This window comes from Gorilla gorilla, chromosome 6 (genome assembly GCF_029281585.2).
Source record: "Gorilla gorilla gorilla isolate KB3781 chromosome 6, NHGRI_mGorGor1-v2.1_pri, whole genome shotgun sequence".
Classification (NCBI taxonomy): domain Eukaryota; kingdom Metazoa; phylum Chordata; class Mammalia; order Primates; family Hominidae; genus Gorilla; species Gorilla gorilla.
The window spans coordinates 87,435,456-87,461,392 of record NC_073230.2 but is presented as its reverse complement, the minus strand read 5'-3'; the positions used below and the strand labels follow the sequence as shown (position 1 = coordinate 87,461,392).

Genomic DNA, 25,937 nt, shown 5'->3' with positions numbered 1-25,937 from the left:
TTAGAGACAGGGTCTCGCACTGTAACCCAGGCTGGAGTGCAGTGGTGCGGTCTCGGCTCACTGCAACCTCCGCCTCCCAGGTTCAAGGGATTCTCCTGCCTCAGCCTCCCAAGTAAGTGGGATTACAGGTGGCCACCACCACGCCCAACTAATTTTTTTATATTTTTAGTAGAGTTGGGGTTTTGATGTGTTGGCCAGGCTGGTCTCGAGCTCCCAACCTCAGGTAATCCACCCGCCTCGGCCTACCAAAGTGCTGGGATTATAGGCGTGGGCCACTGCGCTCGGCCATGTTTTTCCTTTTTACTTCTCCAGTTGCTATATTTTCAAAGTACAGCTAGGTTCCAGGGATGGGTGACAGGGAGGTGGCGGGAGGACTGTGGAACATGTGCAGAATGGTACCGCGGAGGGAGCTGGGCCTGTCTTCCTCTCAAGGTACTTAGGCAAAGGGGAGTGGTCCTTGTCCTTGGTGCTGCCAGACTGAGGGAGCAGTTGTCCTTAGGAAGCCCCTGTTACCAGGGGCTGCAGTGTGTGAAGTTATTAGCAGTACGGAAAACCCAGAAGTTTCTGGGAAACATGGGGGAATTCATGGTATAGAGCAAATTTGTCCAACCTGCAGCCTGCATGTGGCCCAGGATGACTTTGAATGCAGCCCAACACAAATTCATAAACTTTCTTAAAACATTATGAGATTCTTTTGTGATTTTTTTTTCTTTTAGCTCATCAGCTATCGTTAATGTTAGTGAATTTTATGTGTCTCCTAAGACAATTCTTCTTCTTCCAATGTGGCCCAGAGAAGCCAAAAGAGTGGACACCCCTGGATTAGAGGCCCCTGGTCTGGGTGGCCCTGGGTGCTGTGACTCATGTGAACTTCTTATACCCATACCTTGTCTAAATGAATTGCAAGCTATAATCTCGTAAGGTCCTTTTGGTTGCTGTATTAAGGCCCAGAACCCTGTTAACCTCATAGCAAAGCAAGTGCTTAGTAAGTATCCGTTGAACAGATGGCCTCATTAAGATATTAGAGAGATCCAGCAAAGTCAACGTTAGGCACCATTTTCTTTTTTTTCTGAGATGGAGTCTCGCTCTGTTGCCCAGGCTGGAGTGCAGTGGCGCCATCTCAGCTCACTGCAACCTCCACCTCCCAGGTTCAAGTGACCCTCATGCCTCAGCCTTCTGAGTAGCTGGGATTACAGGCGCCCACCACTATGCCCAGCTAATTTTTGTATTTTTTGTAGAGATGGGGTTTCACCTTGTTGGCCAGGCTGGTTTCGAACTTCTGACCTCAGATGATCCACCCGCCTCGGCCTCCAAAGTGGTGGGATTACAGGTGAGAGCCACCGTGCCTGGCCAGTCACCATCTTAGGCCTTCACTTTTGGGTACTTTCCTGGGGGTTGGCTCAAGTATTCCCCAGGGTTTTCTTGAGGAACTGCCTCCCTTTCTCTGAAGACTTGCAGCTGGGCAGGCAGTACTGGTTTTGGTGGCAGCTTCATGTTGGGGGGCTGATGTCAGGATTCAGAGACAATCCAGGTGAGGTGGTTTTTCAAGATGGCTCAAAAATCTTTGTCCTCCCATTAAAAAGTGGAGTGTTACGGCCAGGCAAGGTGGCTCACGCCTGTAATCCCAGCACTTTGGGAGGCTGAGGTGGGCAGATCACTTGAGGTCAGGAGTTTGAGACCAGCCTGGCCAACATGGTGAAACCCTGTCTCTACTAAAAATACAAAAATTAGCTGGGCATGATGGTGTGTACGTGTAATCCCAGCTACTCTGGAGGCTGAGGCAGCAGAATCCCTTGAACCTGGGAGGCGGAGGTTGCAGTGAGCCGAGATCACATCATTGCACTCCAGCTTGGGCAACAGAATGAGACCCCAGCTAAGAAAAAAAAAAAGGCCGGGCGCAGTGGCTCACGCCTGTAATCCTAACACTTTGGGAGGCCAAGGCAGGTGGATCACCTGAGGTCGGGAGTTTGAGACCAGCCTGGCCAACATGGTGAAACCCCATCTCTATTGAAAGTACAAAAATTAGCCGGGCGTGGTGGTGGGCACCTGTAATCCCAGCTACCTGGGAGGCTGAGGCAAGAGAATCGCTTGAACCCGGGAGGTGGAGGTTGCAGTGAGCTGAGATCTCACCATTGCACTCTAGCCTGGGCAACAGAGTAAGACTCCATCTCAAACAACAACAACAACAACAACAACAAAAAATTAGCCAGGCATGGTGGCATGTGCCTGTAATCCCAGCTACTCAGGAGGCTGAGGCAGGAGAATCACTTGAACCCGGGAGGCAGAGGTTGCAGTGAGCTGAGATCGCGCCATTGCATTCCAGCCTGGGCAACAGAGTGAGACTCCGTCTCCAAAAAGAAAAGAAAAGACTATTTCGGGGCTGAACAACACCATCTGTGCTTCTCCGTGGCATCCTAGGCCGGGATTCCCGTCCAGCTTGCACTGTCAGCACAATCTCTTTGGATTCTTTCCTAACTTAGCTGACTGTTTCATATTTTGTGGTTATAAAAAGAGGCACACTGGTTCTGTTCAATGTAAGATTTCTCTCCCCAGTGACGTACTCTGCCTTCCAAAATGACCTTAAGAGGACAGGGCTGGACCCCGAGGGCCTCTGGTTGCTCTCTGATGCCATCCATGACATTCTCTAGGAAGCTGAGTCCAGGGTCTTTGGACCCCCATTGAAAAACCATAGTTCGGCCGGGCAGGTGGCTCACACCTGTAATCCCAACACTTTGGGAGCCCGAAGCAGGCGGATCACTTGAGGTCAGGAGTTCGAGACCAGCCTGGCCAACATGGTGAAACCCAGTCTATACTAAAATTACAAAAATCAGCCAGGTGTGGTGGCACACGCCTGTAATCCCAGCTATTTGGGAGGCTGAGGCAGGAGAATTGCTGGAACCCAGGAGGCAGAGGTTGCAGTGAGCCGAGATCACGCCATTGCACTCCAGCCTGGGTGACAGAGCAAGACTCAGTCTCAAAAAAAAAAAGAAAAAAGAAAGAAAACCATAATTCCCCAAGGACAGCCTGAAACAATTTTGCCAGCTTCCTTCATGCTAGGGAGATTTTTTCCTACCTTGGGAGACACCTGGTCTTTGGGAAATGTATACTCTGCTCTAAGGTTCTAGAAGGTAAACCTAGTGTCATGTGATAAGGGCAGCACCCCCCTTTCCTGGGAGCACAGAGGAGGAAGAGGTTGGTGCCAGGGTTTGGAAGTGCGGACACGGGTGGTTACTCCTAAAAACTTCAATGAGGCTGGGTGCCGTGGCTCAGGCCTGTAATCCCAATGCTTTGGGAGGCTGAGGCAGGAGGGTCTCTTGATCCTAGTAGTTTGAGACCAGCTTGGGCAACACAGGGAGACCCCATCTCTACAAAAAATTTAAAAATTGGCTGGGCACGGTGACTCATGCCTGTAATCTCAGCACTTTGGGAGGCCGAGGCAGGCAGATCACGAGGTCAGGAGATCGAGACCATCCTGGCTAACACGGTGAAACTCCGTCTCTACTAAAAATACAAAAAATTAGCCGGCCTGGTGGGCCAGAGCCCTAATTTTTATTTTTTTAATAGAGATGGGGTCTCGCTACGTTGCCCAGGTTGGTCTTGAATTCCTGGGCTTAAGGGATTCTCCCACCTTGGCCTCCCAAAGTGCTGGGATTATGGCCATGATCCACTGAGCCTGGCCTGTAAAAGACACTTCTACTGAGCCTGGCCTGTAAAAGACACTTCTACTGAGCCTGGCCTGTAAAAGACAGAAGACGGTGTGGAAGGAGAGGATTGCAGTTGTTCACAGACTTGTTGGCCACAGGACCCTTTATGTAGGGAGCAGCTCAAAAGGCACCAGGGCTTCTGGCCAGGTGCAGCGGCTCACACTTGTAATTCCAGCACTTTGGGAGGCTGAGGCAGGCGGATTACCTGAGGTCAGGAGTTTGAGACCAGCCTGGCCAACATGGTGAAACCCTGTCTCTACTAAAAATACAAAAAAATTAGCTGGGCATGGTGGCGCACGCCTGTAGTCCAAGCTACTCGGGAGGCCGAGGCAGGAGAATCGCTTGAACCTGGGAGGCCGAGGTTGCAGTGAGCCAACATCGCACCACTGCACTCCAGCCTGGGTGACAGAGCAAGACTCTGTCTCAAAAAAAAAAAAAAGCACCAATGTTTCTGGCTGGAGCCCAGCCAAAAGGATCCCAAGGATCCCAGCCCCAATGTGAAGGTGTGTCCAGGGCCCAGGAAGCAGCCTGGTGTGATGGTGGAGCATGGTTTATCCAGAGGAAAGGGAGCAATGGGGATGGAGAGGTGGGCCAGGCCCAGGCGGCGTGTCAAGTTCATAACTGTCTGGGGCTTTCTTCTGGCGGGGCCAGGAGCTGCCAAGGCAGGGCGGTCGGTGGTTCTCCAGGAGTGCATTAGGAAGACCGTGCTTGAGACGCCCAGTTGGGGGAACCCTGTAGTTGTGGGGGGGGGGGGGCGCAGGAGAGGATGAGGGCCTGCCCCAGGACCAGGCAGTGGAGAAGAGAGAGAAGTAGATGGGTGTGAAAAACACCATAGAGGGAGAGTCTGGAGGATTTGGCAATGAACGGAGGAGAGGAAGTGGTGGAGCAGAGGGGAGGCAGAGGTTGTCCATCTGCAGACAGAGATGTCAGCCATGCTGGTGAAGGGGTGATGGGGACTGCAGCTCTGTGGAAAGTGATGAATTCGATGTGTCTGGAGCCCACATGGTAGGAACATACATGTACTTCTGAAGCGCAGGGGAGAGGCACAGGTGGAATGCCAATGCAGATCTCTCCATTCCAGGGGAGGGTTGGTGAGGGCAAATGAGATGAAGAAGAAAGGGGAGGGGGCTGTGGTCAGAATCCAGGGCTCCCCAAGGGACTGGCCACTTGTTCGCACTGCAGAGGATAGTGCTGGGATAGGGCTCCATTGCCCACTTTGCTGGATACCAGGCTTCTTCCTAGCGGCCTCATTGTCCTTTTGTTTTCTCTTTTTCTTTTTTTTTTTGAGACAGGATCTCCGTCTGTCGCCCAGGCTGGAGTGCAGTGGTTCAATCACAGCTCACTGCAGTCTCCAACTCCTGGGGTCAAGCGACCCTCCCGCCTTGGCCTTCTGAGTAGCTGGGACTACAGTAACGCACCACCATGCCCGGCTAATTTTTGTTATTTTTTTTTTTTTTTAGTAGAGAAGGGGTTTCACCATGTTGGCCAGGGTGGTCTTAAACTCCTGACCTTAAGTGATCCTCCCCCGCCACCCCCCCTCCCCCACCTCAGCCTCCCAAAGTGCTGGGATTACAGGCATGAGCCACCACACCTGGCCTCACTGTCTCATCTTAAGCGGGTGCAGCTCTGTGCTTAGCACCCACTGGGCCTGCAGCAAACCCACCCACAACCCAGAACCGTGTCTCAGCCCGACACCACCGAGGTGCACACACACCCACCGACAGACCTCCAGAGGCTCTTCTGGAAGGTACTGTACCTTCCCCGGAGAAAGTCTCTGCACCATTCCCAAGTTAATGTTAAACAGAATTTCAAAAGGCTTATCACTCCTGATAACCATCCATGCTCAGGCCCAGGGCATGCAGCTCTGCTCTAGACTGGCCACAGAGAGTGAAAGGAGCAGCTTGGGGTCTCAGGCTGGCCAGGGGCCATCTCTGCTATTTCCAGTTTCCTGCAGCCGGGACTTCCGGGATCTGCTCCTTGGTGACTCTTACCAGCAATTATGTGCCACTGGCGAAATCACTTGCAACCCCTCTTCTATTTTGCTGTACAACACAGCCCCAAAGTGGTGGACAGGGTGGCAGTCTGGGGTCCCAGACCTGAACCGACCCCTGGCACCACCCCTCACCCCTTGCTTGGCCGGCCGCTTCTGACACCTTCAAGCCCTGAACAGTCACAATATACATTTATTAATGAATGTATTTATACACAATACAAACGTGCGGGGACACCGTCCCCTTCACAGCCCAGAACCCAGGGTCAGAAGATGAGGGATCCAGCCTCAGGGGGGAGATATGCGACTTCCCAAGAGCAGTTCTTGGCCTGGAGGGGCCATGGGAGTGCAAGACACGGGGCCGTGGCCGGGGCGGGGCTCCGGGAGCGGGGCGTGGCCAGCCCCTGAGGTTACTATAGGGGAATGGGCCCCGGCCAGGACCCGTCTCTTTGGGGCAGTGGGAAGACAGCGGGGCCCACGGGCCAGAGCTGCTACACGTAGGCGTTTCTGCCGTATTTGCCAAAGCTGCTGTCGCCTTCTTGGTCCGAGGTGGCGACGGGCATCACGGACACTGGAGCCTGGTAGGGCCGCCGGGCGCTGCGGGGAGGGCCCGGGGTCAGAGCGGGGGCGCGGCCCTCCTCTCTCCAATCCCGCCCGGCCCCAGCCTGCGCCTCGCCCTGCTCACCTGGCGGCTGGGTCCTCGTCAGAGCCGCAGCAGCAGGTGGAGCAGAGGCAGAGGCCACCCAGGATGGAGATCAGAGAGGCGCTCCAGCCCAGGTAGAGGGCGGGGCCCAGCTCGTACCTGCGCACAAGGGCGGCGCGGGGGCGGGGGACAAGTGAGACGCCAGCCGGGGGGCAGGGCTGAGTCCCACCCGCTGCCCCGAGGGTGGGGGGTGGCGGGTTTCCTCACTCACTTGGTTCCGGGGTACAAGGGGTCGAAGAAGTCCCGGGTGATGTTGAAGGCGTACCAGGAGATGGCCACCATCCCGCAGATACCTGGGGACCGGAGGACGAGTCCAGTCCAGTCCAGGGGGAAGGATAGTGGGGGAGGGGGCTTAAGGGAGAGGCAGGCAGGGGCTGCCCAGAGTAGGACGGGGGCACCAAGTCCCAGAGCAGCAATTTCACTCAATTCCTTTCTCCCCACCCCAGTTTATAAGCTTTCCTCCTTCCTGGGGTCAACTTCTCAGGGTGGCCCTTAGGCCCCAAGTCCAGCCCACCCAGCTCATCTCACACTACCTCGACCTCTTCCTGCCTCTTCTCTCTTTGGTCCCAGATCTACCTAGTTCATGCTCACCTCTAGGGCCTTCGTCCCATCATCTCCTCACCCAGATGGAGCACCATCCAAATCCCGCCCACCCTTGAAACCTTGAAAACCCAGCTGGGCCATGGGAGTCCAGGGTCGTCCTTTCCTGAAGCCAGGCAGACCCCCGGGCTAGCACCACCCTACTCACTGGGGGCTTGTCCTCTTGCAAGCCACCTGACCTTTCTGGGCCTGTTTTACCTCTGGAAAACAAGCAATACCCACCCTACCTCAAAGGCTTATTGTGAGGCAATGGGTACAGAAATGTTCTGCAAATTGAAAAGCAATGGCCAGATGGCATTGTTTTTGTTTTTTGCTGAGACGGGTTCTCACTATGCTGCCCAGGCTAGTCTGGAACTCCTGGGCTCAAGGCAGTTCTCCTGCCTTGGCCATTTTTTTTTTTGACAGTCTCACTCTTTCACCCAGGTTGGAATGCAGTGGCACAATCTTGGCTTACTACAACCTCTGCCTCCCAGGTTCAGGTGATTCTCCTGCCTCAGCCTCCAAGTCAGTGGGACTACAGGTGCCTGCCACCACGCCTGGCTAATTTTTTTTTTTTTTTTTTTTTTGGTATTTTTAGTAGAGACAGAGTTTCACCATGTTGGCCAGGCTGGTTTTGAACTCCTGACCTCAGGTAATCCACCCACCTCAGCCTCCCAAAGTGCTGGGATTACAGGCGTGAGCCACTGCACCCCACTTCGCCTTGGCCTTTCAAAGTGCTGGGATTACAGGCATGAGCCACCATGCCCCGTGGTATGGCACTGTGGTCATGCACTATGTGTGTGCGCCATAGTGTGCACCCTAACTCTGCTCCCCAGCCAGGATGTAAGCTCCCGGAGGCAGCCGCTCACTCTTATCTTCGAAGTCCCTCCCACACCTGGCCATGGCCGGCCCCTACTGGGAGCTCAAGAAACACTGCTGATGGGCTGATTTGCAGCCAGATCTGGGGAGTACAGATGAGACAGGGGTGAGCAGGTGTCCGTGCAGCAGGGTAGGGGAGGCGAGCATGAGGAGTGGCAATTGGAGAGGAGATTAGATAAGGACAAAGCAGCCTGAAGTCTGCGGTTGAGGGGGACCCCCGGCCCCCACCGCCATGCAGACCCCCGCCCCATCACCTTCCCCCAGTTACCGGCCAGAATGTGGAGGGCCCCTGCGGTGGCCGCCAGCTTGGCTTTCCTGGAGAGCTCCAGGCCCCCAATGTTGGTGCAGCGCAGGCCCGCTATGCCTAGCAAGAGGCCGAGGAAGCCCAGGAGGATGGCGGTGATCATGAGTGCCCGGCAGGCCTGAATATACCCTGGGGGCGGGCACAGTTGTCAGCCTTTCCCCCCATCTCCCCTCTGCGACGGAGCCAGCCCGACAGCCCCTCACCATCCCGGGTTCAAGTGATTCTCCTGCCTCAGCCTCCCAGTAGCTGGGATTACAGACACGCACCACCACGCCCGGCTAATTTTTCTGTTTTTAGTAGAGACAGGGTTTCACCATGTTGTCCAGGCTGGTCTCGAACTCCTGACCCCAAGTGATCTGCTTGCCTCGGCCTCCTGAAGTGCTGGGATTACAGGCATGAGCCACTGTGCCAGGCCCCCCTCATCTTCTTGCTCTCTTGTACCTAACAGTCCCCACATCCTCTCCTTCCCCTGGGCTCCTCCAGCCTACCCAGTTGTAGTCACCCTTTCCTCCTTAGGCATCTGGGCCCCTCCCACCCTGCTCCCCACTCCTCCCATGCACCTGGCACGCTTTGCTTGTGCCTGGATTATAGGCTTTCTCCTGGGCACTCTTGACACTTGAGCTGGGCAACTCTATTCTGGGGGCCGTCCTGTGTACTGTGGGATGTTCAGAAGCCTCCCTGACCTCTACCCATGGGGTGCCAGTAGCAACCCCCTCCCCACAAGCTGTGACAATCATTGTGCAAAGTCGCCCGGCTGAGAACAACTGCCCTATCAGGTTGCTCTCACGTTGCTGGGTATACAGAAACCACAGCTAAGCATCGCTGTCGCCTTCCCCACGTCTGATTCCACTCCAAGTCCTTCACTGTCCTAGCCCAGTGCTGGACATTTTGACCTTGGTTTCTTCCTGGAGTAACAGGTAGGGGGCAGCGGTGCTGTACAGCAGAGGGCCTAGGGCAGTTTTAGAGACAGGGTCTTGCTTTGTCGCCCAGGCCAGAGGACAGTGGCGCCACTACAGCTCACCACTGTAGCCTTGATTGAACTCCTGGATGCAGGCGATCCTCCTGCCTCAGCCTCCTGAGTAGCTCAGATTACAGGCGTGGACCACCACACCCGGTGGAGTTTCTGACCTAGGTGGAATCCTGGGCCCAGGACCGATCCAGGTCAGTCTAGCTCAGTCTTTCAGTGCCTCAGTTTCCCTTTTCTCAGAGCTGGAGGCTGCGGGCTCCCTCTTGCTTCCCCCTTCTCCTCCCTTCTCTGTCTTTGATAGTTGCCAAGCATTCCAAGGACCTTGCACCCCTTTCCCGGGTGGGGCATAACCGTTGGTGCTGAAGGGGAAAGGCTGGGTCCCTGCCAGGAGATGCAGGGTGCAGAGTCGGGGGGTAGGCAGGAGGGGCAAAGTTCTCTGGGAGCACTTTCTTCCTCCCAGCCACTCCCTCTGGGGCTGACACGAGTCTGAGTCCCCAGGTGGCTCTGGCAGTCAATGGAGAGATTATGGAAGAGCCCAGGGGCACATGGGCTGCGTGGCCAGGGGCTGGGGTGCACGGTTGGGAGACGCAGTCAGGTCCCTCTCCCAGGACCACCCCAGCCGTGGAGTCTGAATGCCGGCTCCCCTCTCCTGCCTGTGTGACTCAGGGTGGGGTGCTGCACCTTGCTTCTGTAAAAGTTTCCCCCTACTTCCCCACTGTGGGAAAATGTAGGCAGAAGCACCTAGCCCAAGGCCCGGAACCTGGTCACCCTCTACCCCTGTGCCCTGGGGACTCTGGCACCATCTTTCATGCAGTTGCCAGGGATGCCCCTCTCAGGTGTGCAGGCTCACAGCAGAGCCCCCTCCTCACAGCATGATGTGTCTGGGAAATGGGTGTAGGGGCTGCCTCCAGTGTCCCTTCTGGACACTCAGAACTCTGGGGTTCTGGCCCAAGTTGTACTCAGCTTTTATAGTGTTTTTTTTTTGGGGGGGGGGGCCGCCGGCCCTGCATACAGTCAGTCCTAGAGAGATGGATGAAAACAGGAAGCCTCTGCCGCTGCCTCAGGAGGGGCTGGGAGTAGTGGGTGCACAGGAGACCCACCCAGGCCCCCTAACTGCTCAGAGCAGCTCCAACATCCCCGGGGGTGAGCTCTCAAGCCCCACTTCACACCCAGTGTCGCCCTCGGCTCCTTCCCTGCCACACAGTGCCTGGTGAGTGGACTGGCCCTGAAGGACCCAGGAAGGCGTGCAGCGGCACCACACACAGTTCACGGTCGCCAGCGCTCAGTCTCTGGCATAGGGCAGACGGAAGGGAGACTGCCCCGGAGAAACAATGGGGCGGCCTCATCTTAGCGGGGAGCAGGGAGCGGGAAGGTGCCGCAGCCACAGAAAGAACTGCCCTGGGCCCAAAGAGCTGTTGGCTCCAGCCCTCTAAGACCCCAGAAAGACACTGTCCTGGAAGCCCCACACACCTGCACACACACCGCCTCCTTACAGCGGACGCTCAACCTGCAACTTGCAAGACGCCTCCCTTCACAGGGGCCCTTTATAGACATCAGCCGGACAAGGAGACCAGTGCCCCCCGACAGTGAGGCTGGGGAGTCTGTGGAGCCTGGAAGTTGATCAACCTCTAAGAATCCAAGATGGGGCCTCCTCCCCCTGCCCACCCCAGCAATCCCACCCCCAAAACATGCTCAACCGTACTGAGTGCCTATGTGTGTTAACATCACGCTAACATTCTGCACTTTCTCAGTCACCTGTGAACTGGGACTCTCGCCCTAACCCTACAGGTGGGAGATGAAGCTGGTTTCATCATTTGCCCACAGCACAGGGCTGGGAAAGGGGGTCTGATTCTGGTGCCTGCACCTGTAACAGCTAAAAGTGCCACACTAGCGCAGGGGGCCACGTGTGGCAAGGTCTTCACTCCAGTTCTAGGCAGGGGCCGCCCCCAGCACTCCTGGCTGCAGGAACTCAGACCCGCAGAGCTTAATTCAGGGCTCCCTGCATCCTCACGGAAGTACCCGCCCTCCCCTGGGGTCTCTGCAGCTTCCCCGCCGCCCTCTCTCCCTGGAGCGCTCCCCACCCCATACCAGAGAGGGCCAGCATGGACGGGAACTCCCAGCAGTTGTAGACGCCCAGGGAGTCGGTGGCACAGCTAAACCAGAGGTTCTCGAAGATGGTGTTGGTGGTGATGACGTTCCCGTGCACGGTGGACACTCGCCAGTAGCTGTTTGGCAGAGTCACCCCCAGCATCAGCAGCCCCACGGCTGCCATGAAGAAGCCAAAGGTTTCCACAGCCATCGACATGGTGGGATGCAGGACCCTGGGGGGCTGGTGCCCCAGAGAGGGGGAGGGGCAGAACCCCTAGGGAACTGGAAGGGGCTGCGGCTAAGGAGGGTTGTCCGGGCAGGCTGGGGTGGAATCAGCCTCAGTCTCTGCCTGCCTCTTCCTCGGGCTCAGGTCCGTCTCCACTTTCTGCCTCCAGGTTTCTGCCTCCCTCCTGCTCTGTGGGTCTCTCTGCTTCCTGGCAGGTCAGAGGAATGAGCTAAGCCTGCGCGCGGCAGCTGTTGACGAGATGGAGGGAATAACCGAAACGGGCCAAAAGTCCACCCCCTCCCCCCAGCCTCTGGGCTGCCCTGGGCTCCCCGCCCCACGAGGGTGGGGGGGCAGACTTACCCTGGAGCCACTGGCGGATACAGCCAAGGAGGGGCCCCCAAGGGAGGCACTGGGAACTGAGGGGAAGCGTCTGTCTCTGACTCAGCTTTCATTGGGGGCCAAAGAACGGAGTAAGAGGGACAAGAAGTGAAAAGATGACAGAGACAGACGTGAGAGCAATAAGGGACAGAGACAGAGAGAGAATGAACAGCAGCCTTCAGTGGTGAAGGATGGAGGAACCACGAGAACAATCTAAGATACTCAGACCGAGGGGTTGGGGCATATGAGTCTCTTAAGGAAGATCAAGCTGGAATGAGGGGATGGGAGGGTGGGAGACCCACAGCTCTGGGCTCCATCCAGCCTGGACTGGAACTCGGCCCCACCATCCATTCACCAGGGAACTCAGGCAGGGAGTTTTAGTCCCCTGAGCTTCTGCTCTGTCGGTGACACACCTGACTGCTTACTGCAGGGGCTGTGGTGAGAACTGGGACCAGGGGCCGGGCGCAGTGGCTCTCGCCTGTAATCCTAGCACTTTGGGAGGCTGGGCTGAGACGATTGCTTGAACTCAGGAGTTCAAGACCAGCCTGGGCAATACACTGAGACCTCGTTGGGACCAGGGAGTCAAGTCCCCCGCACATAACCAGCGCTTGGCACCGGGAACTGTCCTGGATGTGAGTGTCACAGGGCTGAGGCCACCAGGGAGTCGCTCTCACCCAAAACTCAAATTTCCTCCTAAGTTGATCTTTGACTCAGCATCGAGCCTGGTCCTGCTGCCAACAGCCTGGAGCGTGATCCTGTGGCTAAGCTCTGCAACCTGTTCCCAGTTATCAGGGACTGTCACCCACTCTATTCGTTAATGATGATGGATTAGCAGCCTCTGGTCCCCATCCGAGCCAGTGCAGAGCACCTGTCCCAGGGTGGACACTCTCATCTCCTGCTCCGGTTCCCTAGGGCTCTGTCCCTGGGGGCCATCAGCGCTGGCTGCGCACCTCCCTGGCCCCACAGCCCTGCTGGGCTTCTCCGGCCTCCCCTCAGGTGTCTCCTCCCTATTCCTGTGCTGGCCTGGGCTGTGGAACGAGAGGTATGCGGTGAAGCAAAACAGGCCCATGGCACGAGGGGGCGAAGCTGGCCAGGTGGGGCTGAGTCCTGATCTTCCAGCCCACAGGCGAGAGCTGGGGCACCCTGGGCTCTGACCTCTCCCGGGACCCCCGCCTACTCCGTGCCAGATGCAGGATTCCTTCCCCTACTGGGCTCCCCCTCCCCAGAGGAGGAGGTAGGAGGAAGGGGAGGCCACAGGAAGACAAAGGGAGGGGAGGGTGGGGAGGAGGAAGCTAAGGGGGCCTGCTGTGGAAAACTCCACAGAAGTAGCTGAGTGGGTCAGAGGAGAATGCAGGCCTGAAGCCCGGCCTGGCCCCGAAGTTCTGCCCGCCCATGCTCAGGTCACTGCCTTCTCCCAGGACTCTGGGACCATGGAAAAGCCCCATGTCTCCGAGCTGCCCGGCACTCTCAAGGACGTGGCTTCAGGAAAGGGAGGAAGGAAGGGTGTGGGCTCTGGGCTGCGGGGTGGACAAAGAACCCCGTGCCAACCTGGAGGGCAGGGGCAGGAGAGGACCAGGAGTGACGTCTCCGCCCCGTGCCCAGCGTTCGGAACCCACCCCTCCCCTCAACGCAGACACGGGGGTTCCCAAGCCACAGCCCCGTTTTATTTACACTCATCCCAAAGCACATGATTTGGGGCTGAAGGACGAGTCTCAGGGGAGCAGAAGTTAGCTGAAGGCCACAGAGGACAGAGACAGGGGTGCAGGGGGAGAACAGGGAAGGGACAGCGAGGATGGACAGGCCCTCCTGGAGCGTTCTCCATGGGCTCCCACGCCCCCTTCAGGATTTGGACTTGGACACAGCAAGTCCGATGAGTCCGGCCAGTCCCGCCACACCCAGGGCCATGCCTCCCACGATGGCCATGCCCACGAGTCCATCTGGGGAAGGAAAGGGACAGTGTCAGGAGCCCGGCCCCTGCGGGAACCCTGACCGTCCCCTTCCGCCAGCCCTGCCCCTCAACAGAGGCACACCCCTACCTGGAGTCGCAGGGCAAGGGGCTCTAAGAACTGGAAGGGGTGGGGCTGAGGGGCTGCCTGGAGGGGTTCATTTACAGAGAGACCAAAGTGCCCAGGCGTGGGGAAGAGCGGGGCTGAACAAGGGGCCGAGGCTGTCACCTTTCTTCATGGCCTTGTCAATGAGCCGCTCCAGTTCCTTGGCCTGGTTGTTCTGGGGCTCTGTCTGCAGCAACCCACGGACGTACTTTAAGGCCTTCTCGTATTCCTGCGCTCGGGGAAACGCACACGCATCATACACACCACAGTGTTTTTTGTTTGTTTGTTTGTTTTTTAATAAGAGACGGGGTCTTGCTCTGTTGCCCACGCTGGATGGCAGCGTCGCAATCACAGCCCACTGCAACCTCAAACTCCCAGGCTCAAGCAGTCCTCCCGCCTCAGCCTCCTGAGTAGCCGGGATTACAGGTGTGAGCCACTGGGCCGGCTACACCTCAGTATCCACCACTCCCCCTGCCCACGTGAAGGGCCTTCCCTTCTTCAGCCCTGGGGGCTCCTCCCTCGACCTCCACCCCCTCCCTCCCTCCAGCCCCACCCCACGGAGTAGAGTCCACAAACAACCCCAACTCTGCGGGAGATAACAGCGCAAGGCTTGGGCCTGCACCCAGTCTCTTGACGTCACCTTCCTCCCCACCCCCTCGCCACTCTGATCTTCCCTCAGAGTCCTCATCTGACACCGCTCTGCACCTCTGCACCCCTTCAGCCTTCCCGCTGTCCAGGGCTTCACCCTGGAGGACACAGTAAGAAGGTCCTGCAGCCCCAGAGGAGGGTGAAGGGAACGGGGTCCCCACCTCACCTTGAGCCGGTAGTTCCCCACGGCCAGGTAGAAGACGTAATCCCGCTGTTCCTCCTTGCTCCCTTTGGGCAGCAGCTCTGGGAAGGGGCAGAGAAGAGGGTGAGAAATTCTTCTTTCCTAATACTTCCTAATACGGTGTCCCAGAGGCCCCTTCCACTCTCTGAATGCCTCTGTGATCCTGGGAGGGTCACAGTCCTAAGCCTCCCTTTCAGCTCCAGTCACTCCCAGCACCCTAGCCAGAGCCCTGGGACAGGGTGAACCCCAGCTGTGCCAACACCCCAGTGACAGAACATGCCTTTTATCAGTATTACAGTCAACTGGTCCATCCAACTGAAATGAGGAAATCGGGGCCCTGGAGAAGCCAAAGGCAGCGTGACTCAGTTTTGGCATCTGCTGTGGTTTTTTTCTTTCAGACGGAGTTTCACTCGTCGCCCAGGCTGCAGTGCAATGGTGTGATCTCAGCTCACTGCAACCTTCGCCTCCTGGGTTCAAGCGATTCTCCTGCCTCAGTTTCCCAAGCAGCTGGAATTACAGGCGCCCGCCACCATGCCTGGCTAATTTTTGTATTTTCAGTAGAGATGGAGTTTCACCATGTTGGCCAGGCTGGTCTCAAACTCCTGACCTCAAGTGATCTGCCTGCCTCGGCCTCCCAAAGTGCTGCCGTTGTGGTTTTAACTAAACTGCCTGCTGTACAATTATTGTTTAAAAAAAAAATGTTAGGACTCCCTCCCCCTTTAAAAAAATCAGCTCAAAACTCACCTTCAATCAGCCTTCCCTGAAGACCCCACCTGACTTTGTCTTCCTTCCTTTTTTTTTTTTTTTTTTTTTTAAGAGACAGGGTCGGCCGTGAGCGGTAGCTCATGACTATAATCCCAGCACTTTGGGAAGCTGAGCCGGGCGGATCACCTGAGGTCGGGAGTTTGAGACCAGCCTGACCAACATGGAGAAACCCCGTCTCTACTAAAAATACAAAATTAGCCGGGCGTGTTGGCACATGCCTGTAATCCCAGCTATTCGGGAGGCTGGGGCAGCAGAATTGCTTGAATGCGGTAGGCAGAGGTTGCGGTGAGCCAAGATTGCACCATTGCACACTCAGTCTCGGGAAAAAAAAAACAAAAAACGGAGACAGGGTCTCGCTCTGTCACTCCAGTCTGGAGCACAGTAGCATGTCCATGGCTCACTGCAGCCTCAAACTCCTGGGGTCAGTGATCCTCCTGCCTCAGCCTCCCAAGTAGCTGGGACTATAAGCACACACCACCATGCCTGGCTAATTTAAACATCTTTGTTATACAGACAGGCCAGGTGGTCTCAAATTCCTGACTTCAAGCCATCCTCTGGCCTTGGCCTCCCAAAGTGCTGAGATTACAGGCATGAGCCACAGTGCCTGGCCCCACCTGACTTGCTTAATTCACAGACTTCCCAGAGGATAACTGTACTGTATGCACTAGAATTTGTTGCTAAATAATTCTGCAGGTGTTTATAAATCTTCCTGTCTGTACTGTTTTCTCAACTAGACTGGCAACACTTAGAGAGGCTGTTTCTTCTACACCTACACCCTGCTGTAGAATAAACCTGAAAATCTGAATTGCCGAAGTAGACAAACATAGGGTAAAATTATTTGTATCTTTTAAGAAAGAGTCTTATTTTTATAGATCTTTTTTTTTTTTTGAGACGGAGTCTCACTGTGTTGCCCAGGCTGGAGTGCAATGGCGTGATCTTGGCTCACCGCAACCTCTGTCTCCCGAGTTCAAGTGATTCTCCTGCCTCAGCCTACTGCGTAGCTGGGATTAAAGGTGTGCACCACCACGCCCAGCTAATTTTTGTATTTTTAGTAGAGACAGGGTTTCACCATGTTGATCAGGCTGGTCTCGAACTCCTGACCTCGTGATCCGCCTGCCCTGGCCTCCCAAGGTGCTGGGATTACAGGTGTGAGCCACTGTGCCCGGCCATTTTTATAGATTTTCAATAGGCATCCTTTGCTAACACAGTCAGCATTCTGTATTCATAGATTCAATGAACCATGGATCAAAAATACTCAGAAAAAAAAAAAAGACAGTTGCATCTGTATTGAACATGAACAGACCTTTTTTTCTTGCCATTATTCCCTAAACAATACAGTATACTATTTACACAGCATTTACATTGTATTTGGTATTATAAGTAATCTACAGATGATTTAAAGTATATGGGAGAAGGTGCACAGGTTACATGTAAATACCATGCGATTTTATATACGGGACTTGGGTGGCTATTGGTATCTGTGGGGTTGGGGTTCCTAGAACCAATCCCCCATGGCTACAGAGGGATGGCTGTACACTGACTGTGTGCTTATAACACACAGGAGCTACAGAGAAATTAAGTGGTTAAGTATTGTGGCCTCTGACAAATGATGACCCACCTAAAACCAATAGGAAATAGGGTTCCCATCCAAAAAGCACTATCTGGCTGGGCGCGGTGGCTCACACCTGTAATCCCAACACTTTGGGAGGCCGAGGTGGGCAGATCACCTGAGGTCAGGAGTTAGAGACCAGCCTGACCAACATGGTGAAACCCTGTCTCTACAAAAAATACAAAAATTAGCTGGGCGTGGTAGTGGGCGCCTGTAATCCCAGCTACTCAGGATGTTGATGCAGGAGAATTGCTTGAACCGGGAGGTGGCGGTTGCAGTGAGCTGCGACAGCGCCACTGTACTCCAGCCTGGGGGACAGAGCAAGACTCCGTCTCAAACAAAAACAAAAAAAGCACTATCTGCTCACAATTTTGTAGGACAGTCCTCTGTACCTCTTCCATGCCACAAAAGGTTCTCAATAGCTGCTAAGCAACACGGTGGTGGTGTTGGGGGGAAGGGCATGGGCCTAGGTCTCACAAAACGGGAGCTTCTAGTCCCAATTCAGCCATTAACTGATTAGTTGCGTGACCTCAAGTCACTTTCCCAGATCAAGACAGTCCTGGGGGAACTGACATGCTACACTCTGTCTGGCAAAACAATGGTGGGCGGTAAGCAGCCAAAAGTTCACTGGGAGACGTCAAGCTAAGTATAGCCCTTGGTGCAGTAAATCTACCGGAGACAACTCAGAGGTGCCTGGACTACGGGGCCCACATCGCAGAGCAGCCCAGATGGCAGCGGGAAAGGGAGAGTACAGCGCCTCACCCTCGAGCAGCACGATGCCTTTACGGATGTCATCATTGTACTTGCTCCGCACCAGGCACCAGGCGTACTCAAACTGCGTGCTCTTGGACACCGAGCCTGCTGCCTTCTCAGACTGAAATTTCTTTTCAAACTTCTGCCACAGGGGAGGAAAGGAATCATTTAGAAATGTAGGGCGTCAACCATTCTCTATCTGGACATGCCATCTCCCTGGCTCTGCCCCCTTTCCCTCGCAGGTCTCGGTATCTGGCACCCCAGCTTCTGCTATCTCCATGCCCGGGACCCAGGCTTTCGGCTCCTCCGGGCCTGCGGGCCAGCTCTTGGGACAGAGGCCCCGGTCTCCCCTCCCCGCGGCGGTACCGAGCGGAGATGCCACCTGGTGGCAGTTCCAGGCACCGCTCCCGGAGCAGCTGACCCCGGCGGCCGAACAGTAAACACGCTGTCAGAACTGCTCAACAACAGCCCACGCGGTCCTCATTTGAGGCTGCTGGCCCCATCCTGCCCCACCCTGCCGGGCCTGGACCTTTTATTGTCCAGGAATAGAAGTAGTGCCTACCTCCTAGAGCTACAAAGACTGAGATATGGCATGCGATGCCTTAGCACCGTGCCGGACGCAGTAATAGGTGACACCTTATGATGGTCACTGTATTCCTCCACCGCTGGAGGAGCGCCCTCAGCTCACAGCTCCTGCATGATCCCAGAGCCCGTCAGTCTAACCACGGTCGGGCTCCAGGCCCGTAGTCTGAGGTGTGGGGGCTCAGGACACTACAACACCCAGGAGCCTCTGCGGCATAGCAGGCCCTCCGGGCAGGAGCCAGGCGCTGTGGAGGCTGCCGGGAGCCGTAGTTCGCCTTCCCTCGGCTAAGCCGATCCCGGGAGGAGGGTTCGGCCCCTACCTGACTCTCCTCAGGACCCGCCCTCCGACCTTCCCTTTCCCTCTGTCCGGGCCAGGCCTCACCAGCAGGTCCTCCACAGACACCAGCTCGTTCAGCACGGCCTCCATGGCCACTGCCCCTGCGAGCCTCACACTACAGTCTACTGTGCCACAGTCTCCATAGCCCAGTGGCAGGGGCGGAGAACCACTTCCGGCGTCCGGCGGATGCTGGCACGACCTGGCGACGCCCCGCCCCTTCCTCTCAGTTCAGCAGCGCCGGCGGGGCGCTAGTGCGCAGGCTCGGCCGGTCCCTCCATCCCGCAGACTGCGCGCAGGGAGACCTTCCCCAGGTTGGTCTTCCCAGGTTCCTCAGCCGGTGCCTTCCTCTGCGGAGGCTTCCCTAGGGAAACTGGAGGCCATGTCTTGGCGGTTAGCCCCCAGGATGAAAACAGCAAAAAGAGGGTGGGTAGCTGACCAGAGATCACAGTACATTAGGGTGCCAAGCTGACGCCCCTCAGAAATCTAGGACCTTGGAGGCCACGTGACTTTTCATCGCCTGCAACAAAATCTTAACTAGAACGGGGAGCCCGGCGCGTAGCTCACGCCTGTAAGCCCAACAACTTGGGAGGCCGCGGCGGGAAGATCGCTGGAGGCCAGGAGTTCAAGACCAGCCTGAGCAACATAGCGAGACCCTATCTCTGCAAAAGTTTTTAAAAAATTAACCGGCGTGGTGGCGTGCACCTGTACTGCCAGCTACTGGGGCGGCTGAGGCAGGAGGATCGCTTGAGTCCGGGAGTTCGAGGCTGCAGTGAGTTATCGCGTCACTGCACTCCAGCTTGAGCGACAGAGACCTTGTCTCAAAAAACCCACCAGAGGCAGGAGGATCGCTTGAGTCCGGGAGTTCGAGGCTGCAGTGAGTTATCGCGTCACTGCACTCCAGCTTGAGCGACAGAGACCTTGTCTCAAAAAACCCACCAGAGGCAGGAGGATCGCTTGAGTCCGGGAGTTCGAGGCTGCAGTGAGTTATCGCGCCACTGAACTCCAGCTTGAGCGACAGAGACCTTGTCTCAAAAAACCCACCAACAGCAGCAAACTAGTATCGGGGTTTCTTGGGCCTCTGCTGACTCTCACAATGCAAGAGCAGAGGCAACTGGATCTGTAAACCACACAGCCAGACAGGGGTAGTCATAGGAGACACTATCAACGGGAAGTTTTTCAAAAAGCAACGGCCCCATTATTGGCAGAGAAGGTCCAATTTTCAATATTATTTACATAAACCATTTTGGGAGTGCACCCCAGGCGGGAAACCTGCCACATGGGGTCACGGGCAATGGGGAGCTTAGCAGTGAGGAGCTATCAGAGCATGGGAAGGAGAAAGGTGTGGACACCTCTGGCTTCAGTTTCTGTGCAATGAGGGGACTGGGTAAGTAGCAACTTTCAAATTCTTTTTCCCTTGAGTCACACTGGAGTGTAAGTTCCTTGAGGACAAAGACTTACCTTGCTTATCCAGCATCTAGCACAGGGCTTGGCAGAGAGTGAGGGCTCAACAAATATTTGTTGAATAAACACGGAAAAAGCAAATTAATTGTAAACAAAGCACTGCACATGCAGGGGATAATCATCCAGACACCTTCCGCGTTTGCAAAGCCCCTTTAATTTTTATTATTTTTTAGAGACAGGGTCTCATTCTGTGGCCCAGGCTGGAGTGCATGCAGCGGCACAATCAGAGCTCACTGCAGCCTTGACCTCCTGAGCTCCTGCAATCCTCCTGCCTTAGTCTCCCAAGAAGCTGGGACTACAGGTGTGCACCACCACACCCAGGTTTTTTTTTTTTTTTTTTTTTCCGAGACAGTTTCTCGCTCTGTCACCCAGGCTGGAGCGCAGTGGCACAATCGCGGCTCACTGCAACCTCCGCCTCCTGGGTTCAAGCGATTCTCTTGCTTCAGCCTCCCAAGTAGCTGGGATTACAGGCGCCGGCCATCACACCCAGCTAATTTTTGTATTTTTAGCAGAGATGGGGTTTTACCATGTCAGCTAGGCTGGTCTGAAACTCTTGACCTCAGGTGATCAGCCTGCCTCGGCCTCCCAAAGTGCTGGGATTACAGGCGTGAGCCACCGTGCCCAGTCAAGCCTCTAATATTTTTCTCCTCATAATAGTCTCGTGAGTTAGAAAGACAAGAGTTATTCTTCCCTATTTGGCGTGGATGGTTGAAATGACTGATACAGTAAGCTCTGTAAGCCTTGAGAGAATCCCCAGGTTGGGGAACTGGCTGCCCACTAGCATAAGCCTCAAGGGGAAAACTTCATGTTCATTCAGAGAAGCATACAGCATCCAATTTTGCCTGGGCCTTGGGGTGGGCACAAAGGACACTAGGGCTGAGTGCAGTGGCTCACGCCTGTATTCCCAGCAGTTTGGGAGGCCAAAGCGGGTGGATCACCTGAGGTCAGGAGTTCGAGACCAGCCTGGCCAACATGATGAAATCCCATCTTTACTAAAAATACAAAAAATGCGCCTCTGCCCAGCCGCTGTGCAACCTTCCAAGTGTGAAGTGACAGCCTTGTATGTCTTTCTGCCCTCTCCAAGTTTGCATTTTCAACATTAAAGTTTACTTTTTAATTAAAAAAAAATATATATATATACACACAAAAAAAATTAGCCAGGTATGGTGGCGGTGCCTGTAATCCCAGTTACTTGGGAGGCTGAGGCAGGAGAATCGCTTGAACCCGGGTGGTGGAGGCTGCAGTGAGCCGAGATCCCATCACTGCACTTCAACCTGGGTAACGAGAGCGAAACTCCATCTCTAAAAAAATAAAAAATAAAAAAGATGGACACGATATGAAGCAGGTGACTGAAAACAGGACTGAAGACGGGAGGCAAACACTGGCAGGGCAGGGGACACAGGAAGATGAAGGGGGCACTCTTTCTATTAGGAGGCTCCTTTTTGGGGGGCAGCCTGAACCACAGTCATGTTTATATTTGCTGCAGCCCTTGGTAGAGGCCTGGTGCACGGCAGAAGCACCATCAGGATTTGCTGAATGTCAACAAGGGATGAAGGGAGAGTGATTTACTCAGGTGGCTCAGTTGTGTGCCAATGAAGAGATCCGTAATCTGTGGCTTTTCAAGTCTAGTTAGCATAGTCATCCACCTCCGACATAGTGATAGAAAGTAGTCCCTGTTAATTTTACACCCAATGGCTGAGCGTGGTGGCTCACGCCTGTAATCCCAGCACTTTGGGAGGCCGAGGCGGGCATATCACGAGGTCAGGAGATCGAGACCATCCTGGCTAACATGGTGAAACCCCGTCTCTACCAAAAATACAAAAAAGAAATTAGCCGGGTGTGGTGGCGGGCGCCTGTAGTCCCAGCTACTCGGGAGGCTGAGGCAGGAGAATGGCGTGAACCCGGGAGGTGGAGCTTGCAGTGAGCCGAGATCACGCCACTGCACTCCAGCATGGGTGACAGAGCGAGACTCCGTCTCAAAAAAAAAAACCCTTTCATGCCTTCTCATTGCCCTTAAAACAAACACAGCCTTCAAGGTCCGTTAGGATCTAGCCATGCTTAATTCTCTTCCTCATCTATCACTACCTCTCCTGCTATGTACTATGTACACTGGCCCTATAGGCCTTCCTTCAGCTCTCAAACCCCTGGTGGCCACAGCTCCGCTACATAGGCAGTCCTCTCTGTTTGGAACATCTGTCTCCTCCTCCATTGCTTATTTGGCTCATTCATTCCCTCATGATTTAATTCATTCAAGAAATACTAATTGAGCTCCTGCTATGTAGTAGGTGCTCAATTAGTTGCCTACAAATAGTAGCCTGGCACAATGTAAGCCAAGGTGGAGCTTACATTTTCATGGGGAAAACAGAAAAAAATAACTCAACAAATACAAGCACTGTGACATAATAAGAACTATATATTTGGGGCCAGGCCCAGTGGCTCATGCCTGTAATCCCAGCAGTTTGGGAGGCCGAGGCAGGCAGATCACCTGAGGGCGGGAGTTCGAGACCAGCCTGACCAACATGGTGAAACCCGTCTCTACTAAAAATATAAAAATTAGCCGGGCGTGGTGACAAGCACCTGTAATCTCAGCTATTGAGGAGGCTGAGGCAGAAGAATCGCTAGAACCCAGGAGGTGGAGGTTGCGGTGAGCACAGACCGCGCCATTGCACTCCAGCCGGGGCAACAAGAACGAACTCTGTCTCAAAAAAAAAAAAAAAAAAAAATATGTGTATATATATATATATATATATATGTATATACACACATACATACACACACATATATATATTTGGTCTCTGCCCTGGTTCCCAACACAAAGGTCCTAAAATCCTTGTAATTTCCTGAGTGATAGAAGTAATAAGAGCATCTTTTTTTTTTTTTTTTTTGGAGACAGCATCTCACTCTGACCCCAGCTTTGACTGCAGTGGCGGGATCCTGGCTCACTGCAGCCTCGACCTCCCAAGTCAGGCGATTCTCCCACCTTGGCCTCTCAAGTAGCTGGGACCACAGGCACACACCACTACACCTGGCTAATTTTTGTATTTTTTTGTAGAGACGGGGTTTTGCCATGTTGTTCAGGCTGTTTTGTTGCCCAGGCTGGTCTGGAACTCCTGAGCTCAAGCAATCTGCCCGCCTTGGCCTCTCAAAGTGCTGGGATTACAGGTGTCAGCCACGGCGCCCGGCCAATAAGAGCATCTTAACACAGAGCTCCAAAATCCCTTGCAACATCCTGAGTGACAGGAGTGCCTTTTCTTCTAATGAAGTGACTCGCTGGGCTCCTGGACAGCATCAGGATGAGGGCTGGTCACCAGGAAGACCAAGCCAGGGTTTGAAGTTTAGCCTCTTAAGCTTGAACTTTTAGCCTCCCCCCTCATCCTTTGGGGAAGAGAGAGGAGCTGGAGATTGAGTTAATAATCCATCATGTCTACGTGATCAAGCTTACATAAAAAGCCCTTAACTTGGCTGGGCACAGTAGCTCACACCTGTAATCCCAGCACTTTGGGAGGCCGAGATGGGTGGATCATTTGAGGTCAGGAGTTCGAGACCAGCCTGGCCAATATGGTAAAACCCTGTCTCTACTAAAAATACAAACATTAGCCAGGCAAGGTGGAACGTGCCTGTACTCTCAGCTACTCGGGAGGCTGAGGCAGGAAAATCGCTTGAACCTGGGAGGTGGAGGCTGCAGTGAGCCGAGATTGCACCACTGCACTCCAGCCTGGGTGACAGAGCGAGACGCTGTCAAAACAAAACAAAACAAGGCCAGGCGCAGTGGCTCACGCCTGTAATCCCAGCACTTTGGGAGGCCGAGGCGGGCGGATCACCTGAGGTTGGGACTTAGAGACCAGCCTGACCAACATGGAGAAACCCCATCTCTACTAGAGATACAAAATTAGCCGGGCATGGTGGTGCATGCCTATAATCCCAGCTACTTGGGAGGCTGAGGCAGAAGAATCACTTGAACCTGAGAGGCGGAGGTTGTGGTGAGCCGAGATTGCGCCATTGCACTCCAGCCTGGGCAGCAAGAGCGAAACGCTGTCTCAAAAAAAAGAAAAGAAAAGAACACAAAACAAAACAGAACAAAAATTACTCCTTTGGGAAAATAATGAAAGAAAAAAAATGGAAGAAAAGGAAGACATGAAGATATTCATTCCTGCATTATCTGTGAAGGTAAACAAACAACAAAAATGCCAGGGAATGGTTTTATTAAATGATAATACATCAATATAATGGAATAATATACAGCCTTAAAGTCACAGTCACATGGATTCTATGCCTGTGGACGGTAATACTCAAAACAAAACAAAGAAGTATCTACTTCTCAAATTCAGACAGGTGGGTGAGCAGAAAGGAAACTGACATCTTAGGTTGGTGAGAGTAAGACCTAGAACTGGTGTATATGGGCAGATTCTGGGCTCTGGACCCCTCCCTGGAGTACACCAGCAGCTGGGGCCTATTTTGCACTTCCCGCTTCAGCCTTTTGCACAAGAAGGGCTCAGCAAACACCTGCTGAACAGGATTCCATATTTGCGTTCTTCCAATTTTCAGTAATCTGTCTCCTCTACTTCCCAGTTCCATCTGCTATCCAGTTAGAAAGTCCTGTCAACTATCAATTAATTCATTCACCCATCAAAACATTTAAGAACCTACTATGTTTAGGAGGCTGAGGTGGGAGGATTGCTTGAGCCCAGAAGTTCGAGACCAGCCTGGGCAACACAGCGAGACCCCAACACTAAGTTAAAAATAAATACATAAAAATCTTACAAAAAGAACCTACCAGCCAGGCACGGTGGTTCATGCCTGTAATCCCAGCACTTTGGGAGGCTGAGGTGGGTGGATCACCTGAGGTCCGGAGTTCCAGACTAGCCTGGCCAACATGGTGAAACCCCATCTCTACTAAAAATACGAAAATTAGGCAAGCATGGTGGCGGGCACCTGTAATCCCAGCTACTTGGGAGGCTGAGGCAGGAGAATCGCTTGAAACCAGGAGGCGGAGGTTACAGTGGGCCCCTAGATCGTGCCATCGCACTCCAGCCTGGGCAACGAGAGAGACTCCATCTCAAAAAAAAAAAAAAAAAAAAAAAAAAAGAACCGACCGTGTGCCAGGCCAGTCGCTCTTCTAAGTGCTGCGTAAGACAAATGAACTAAAGAGGTAATAGTCCTTGCTCTCATGAGAGTTACATGTCAGTGGAAGAGACACAAGACTGCTCACCAATAAACACATGTCAGGCCGTCCCTGCCTCGATTCTGTCACCATACCCAAACAGGCTGCAGACTTTTCCTCCTCAACCCAACCTGGTTACCTGGTGTATTTCGAAGTGCAAATCCAAGCTCATATGTCCAGATGAAAATACAGCCTAGGCCGGCCGTGGTGGCTCACGCCTGTAATCCCAGCATTTTGGGAAGCCGAGGCGGGAGGGTCACTGGAGGTCAGGAGTTCGAGACCAGCCTGGCCAACATGGCGAAACCCCGTCTCTACTAAAAATACAAAAATTTGCCAGTCGTGGTGGCGCGCGCCTGTAATCCCAGCTACTCGGGAGGCTGAGGCAGGAGAATCGCTTGAACCCGGAAGGCGGAGGCTGCAGTGAGCCAAGATCTAGCCACTGCACTCCAACCTGGGTGACAGAGCTAGACTCCGTCTCACAAAAAAACAAAAACAAAAAAAGCCCCTAAAATACCGTCTAGGCTACTCAGGATCCTGTTTAAATTTCTTACCACGCACACGAAGCCCTCCAGGC

The 25,937-nt window shown here is 54.3% G+C and overlaps 2 protein-coding genes across 2 annotated transcripts; both read right to left on the bottom strand.

Moving 5' to 3' along the window:
* Positions 1 to 5,866: 5,866 nt before the first annotated feature.
* On the bottom strand, positions 5,867 to 13,349 carry CLDN15 (claudin 15). Its single transcript, XM_063708607.1, has 6 exons — positions 11,798 to 13,349; positions 11,212 to 11,685; positions 8,121 to 8,285; positions 6,606 to 6,687; positions 6,377 to 6,493; positions 5,867 to 6,288 (listed from the first exon to the last, which is right to left on the bottom strand). The coding sequence occupies exons 2-6, from the start codon at positions 11,426 to 11,428 to the stop codon at positions 6,183 to 6,185; spliced, it is 687 nt and encodes a 228-aa protein (XP_063564677.1). The 5' UTR covers positions 11,429 to 11,685; positions 11,798 to 13,349; the 3' UTR covers positions 5,867 to 6,182.
* Positions 13,350 to 13,457: 108 nt separating this feature from the next.
* FIS1 (fission, mitochondrial 1) lies at positions 13,458 to 21,317 on the bottom strand. Its single transcript, XM_019031016.3, has 5 exons — positions 18,787 to 21,317; positions 17,832 to 17,964; positions 14,681 to 14,757; positions 13,990 to 14,095; positions 13,458 to 13,752 (listed from the first exon to the last, which is right to left on the bottom strand). The coding sequence occupies exons 1-5, from the start codon at positions 18,829 to 18,831 to the stop codon at positions 13,655 to 13,657; spliced, it is 459 nt and encodes a 152-aa protein (XP_018886561.1). The 5' UTR covers positions 18,832 to 21,317; the 3' UTR covers positions 13,458 to 13,654.
* Positions 21,318 to 25,937: the final 4,620 nt, after the last annotated feature.

Coding starts and splice junctions, on each gene's coding strand:
- FIS1 (XM_019031016.3), bottom strand. CDS start 18,831: ATGGAGGCCGTGCTGAACGAGCTGGTGTCTGTGGAGGACCTGCTG. Junction 14,758..17,831: donor AGGCATCGTGCTGCTCGAGG/GTGAGGCGCTGT, acceptor GCCCCTTCCCAG/AGCTGCTGCCCAAAGGGAGC. Junction 13,753..13,989: donor TGACAAGGCCATGAAGAAAG/GTGACAGCCTCG, acceptor TTCCTTCCCCAG/ATGGACTCGTGGGCATGGCC.
- CLDN15 (XM_063708607.1), bottom strand. CDS start 11,428: ATGTCGATGGCTGTGGAAACCTTTGGCTTCTTCATGGCAGCCGTGGGG. Junction 8,286..11,211: donor GTCCATGCTGGCCCTCTCTG/GTATGGGGTGGG, acceptor GCCCGCCCCCAG/GGTATATTCAGGCCTGCCGG. Junction 6,494..6,605: donor CCCTTGTACCCCGGAACCAA/GTGAGTGAGGAA, acceptor CCTTGTGCGCAG/GTACGAGCTGGGCCCCGCCC.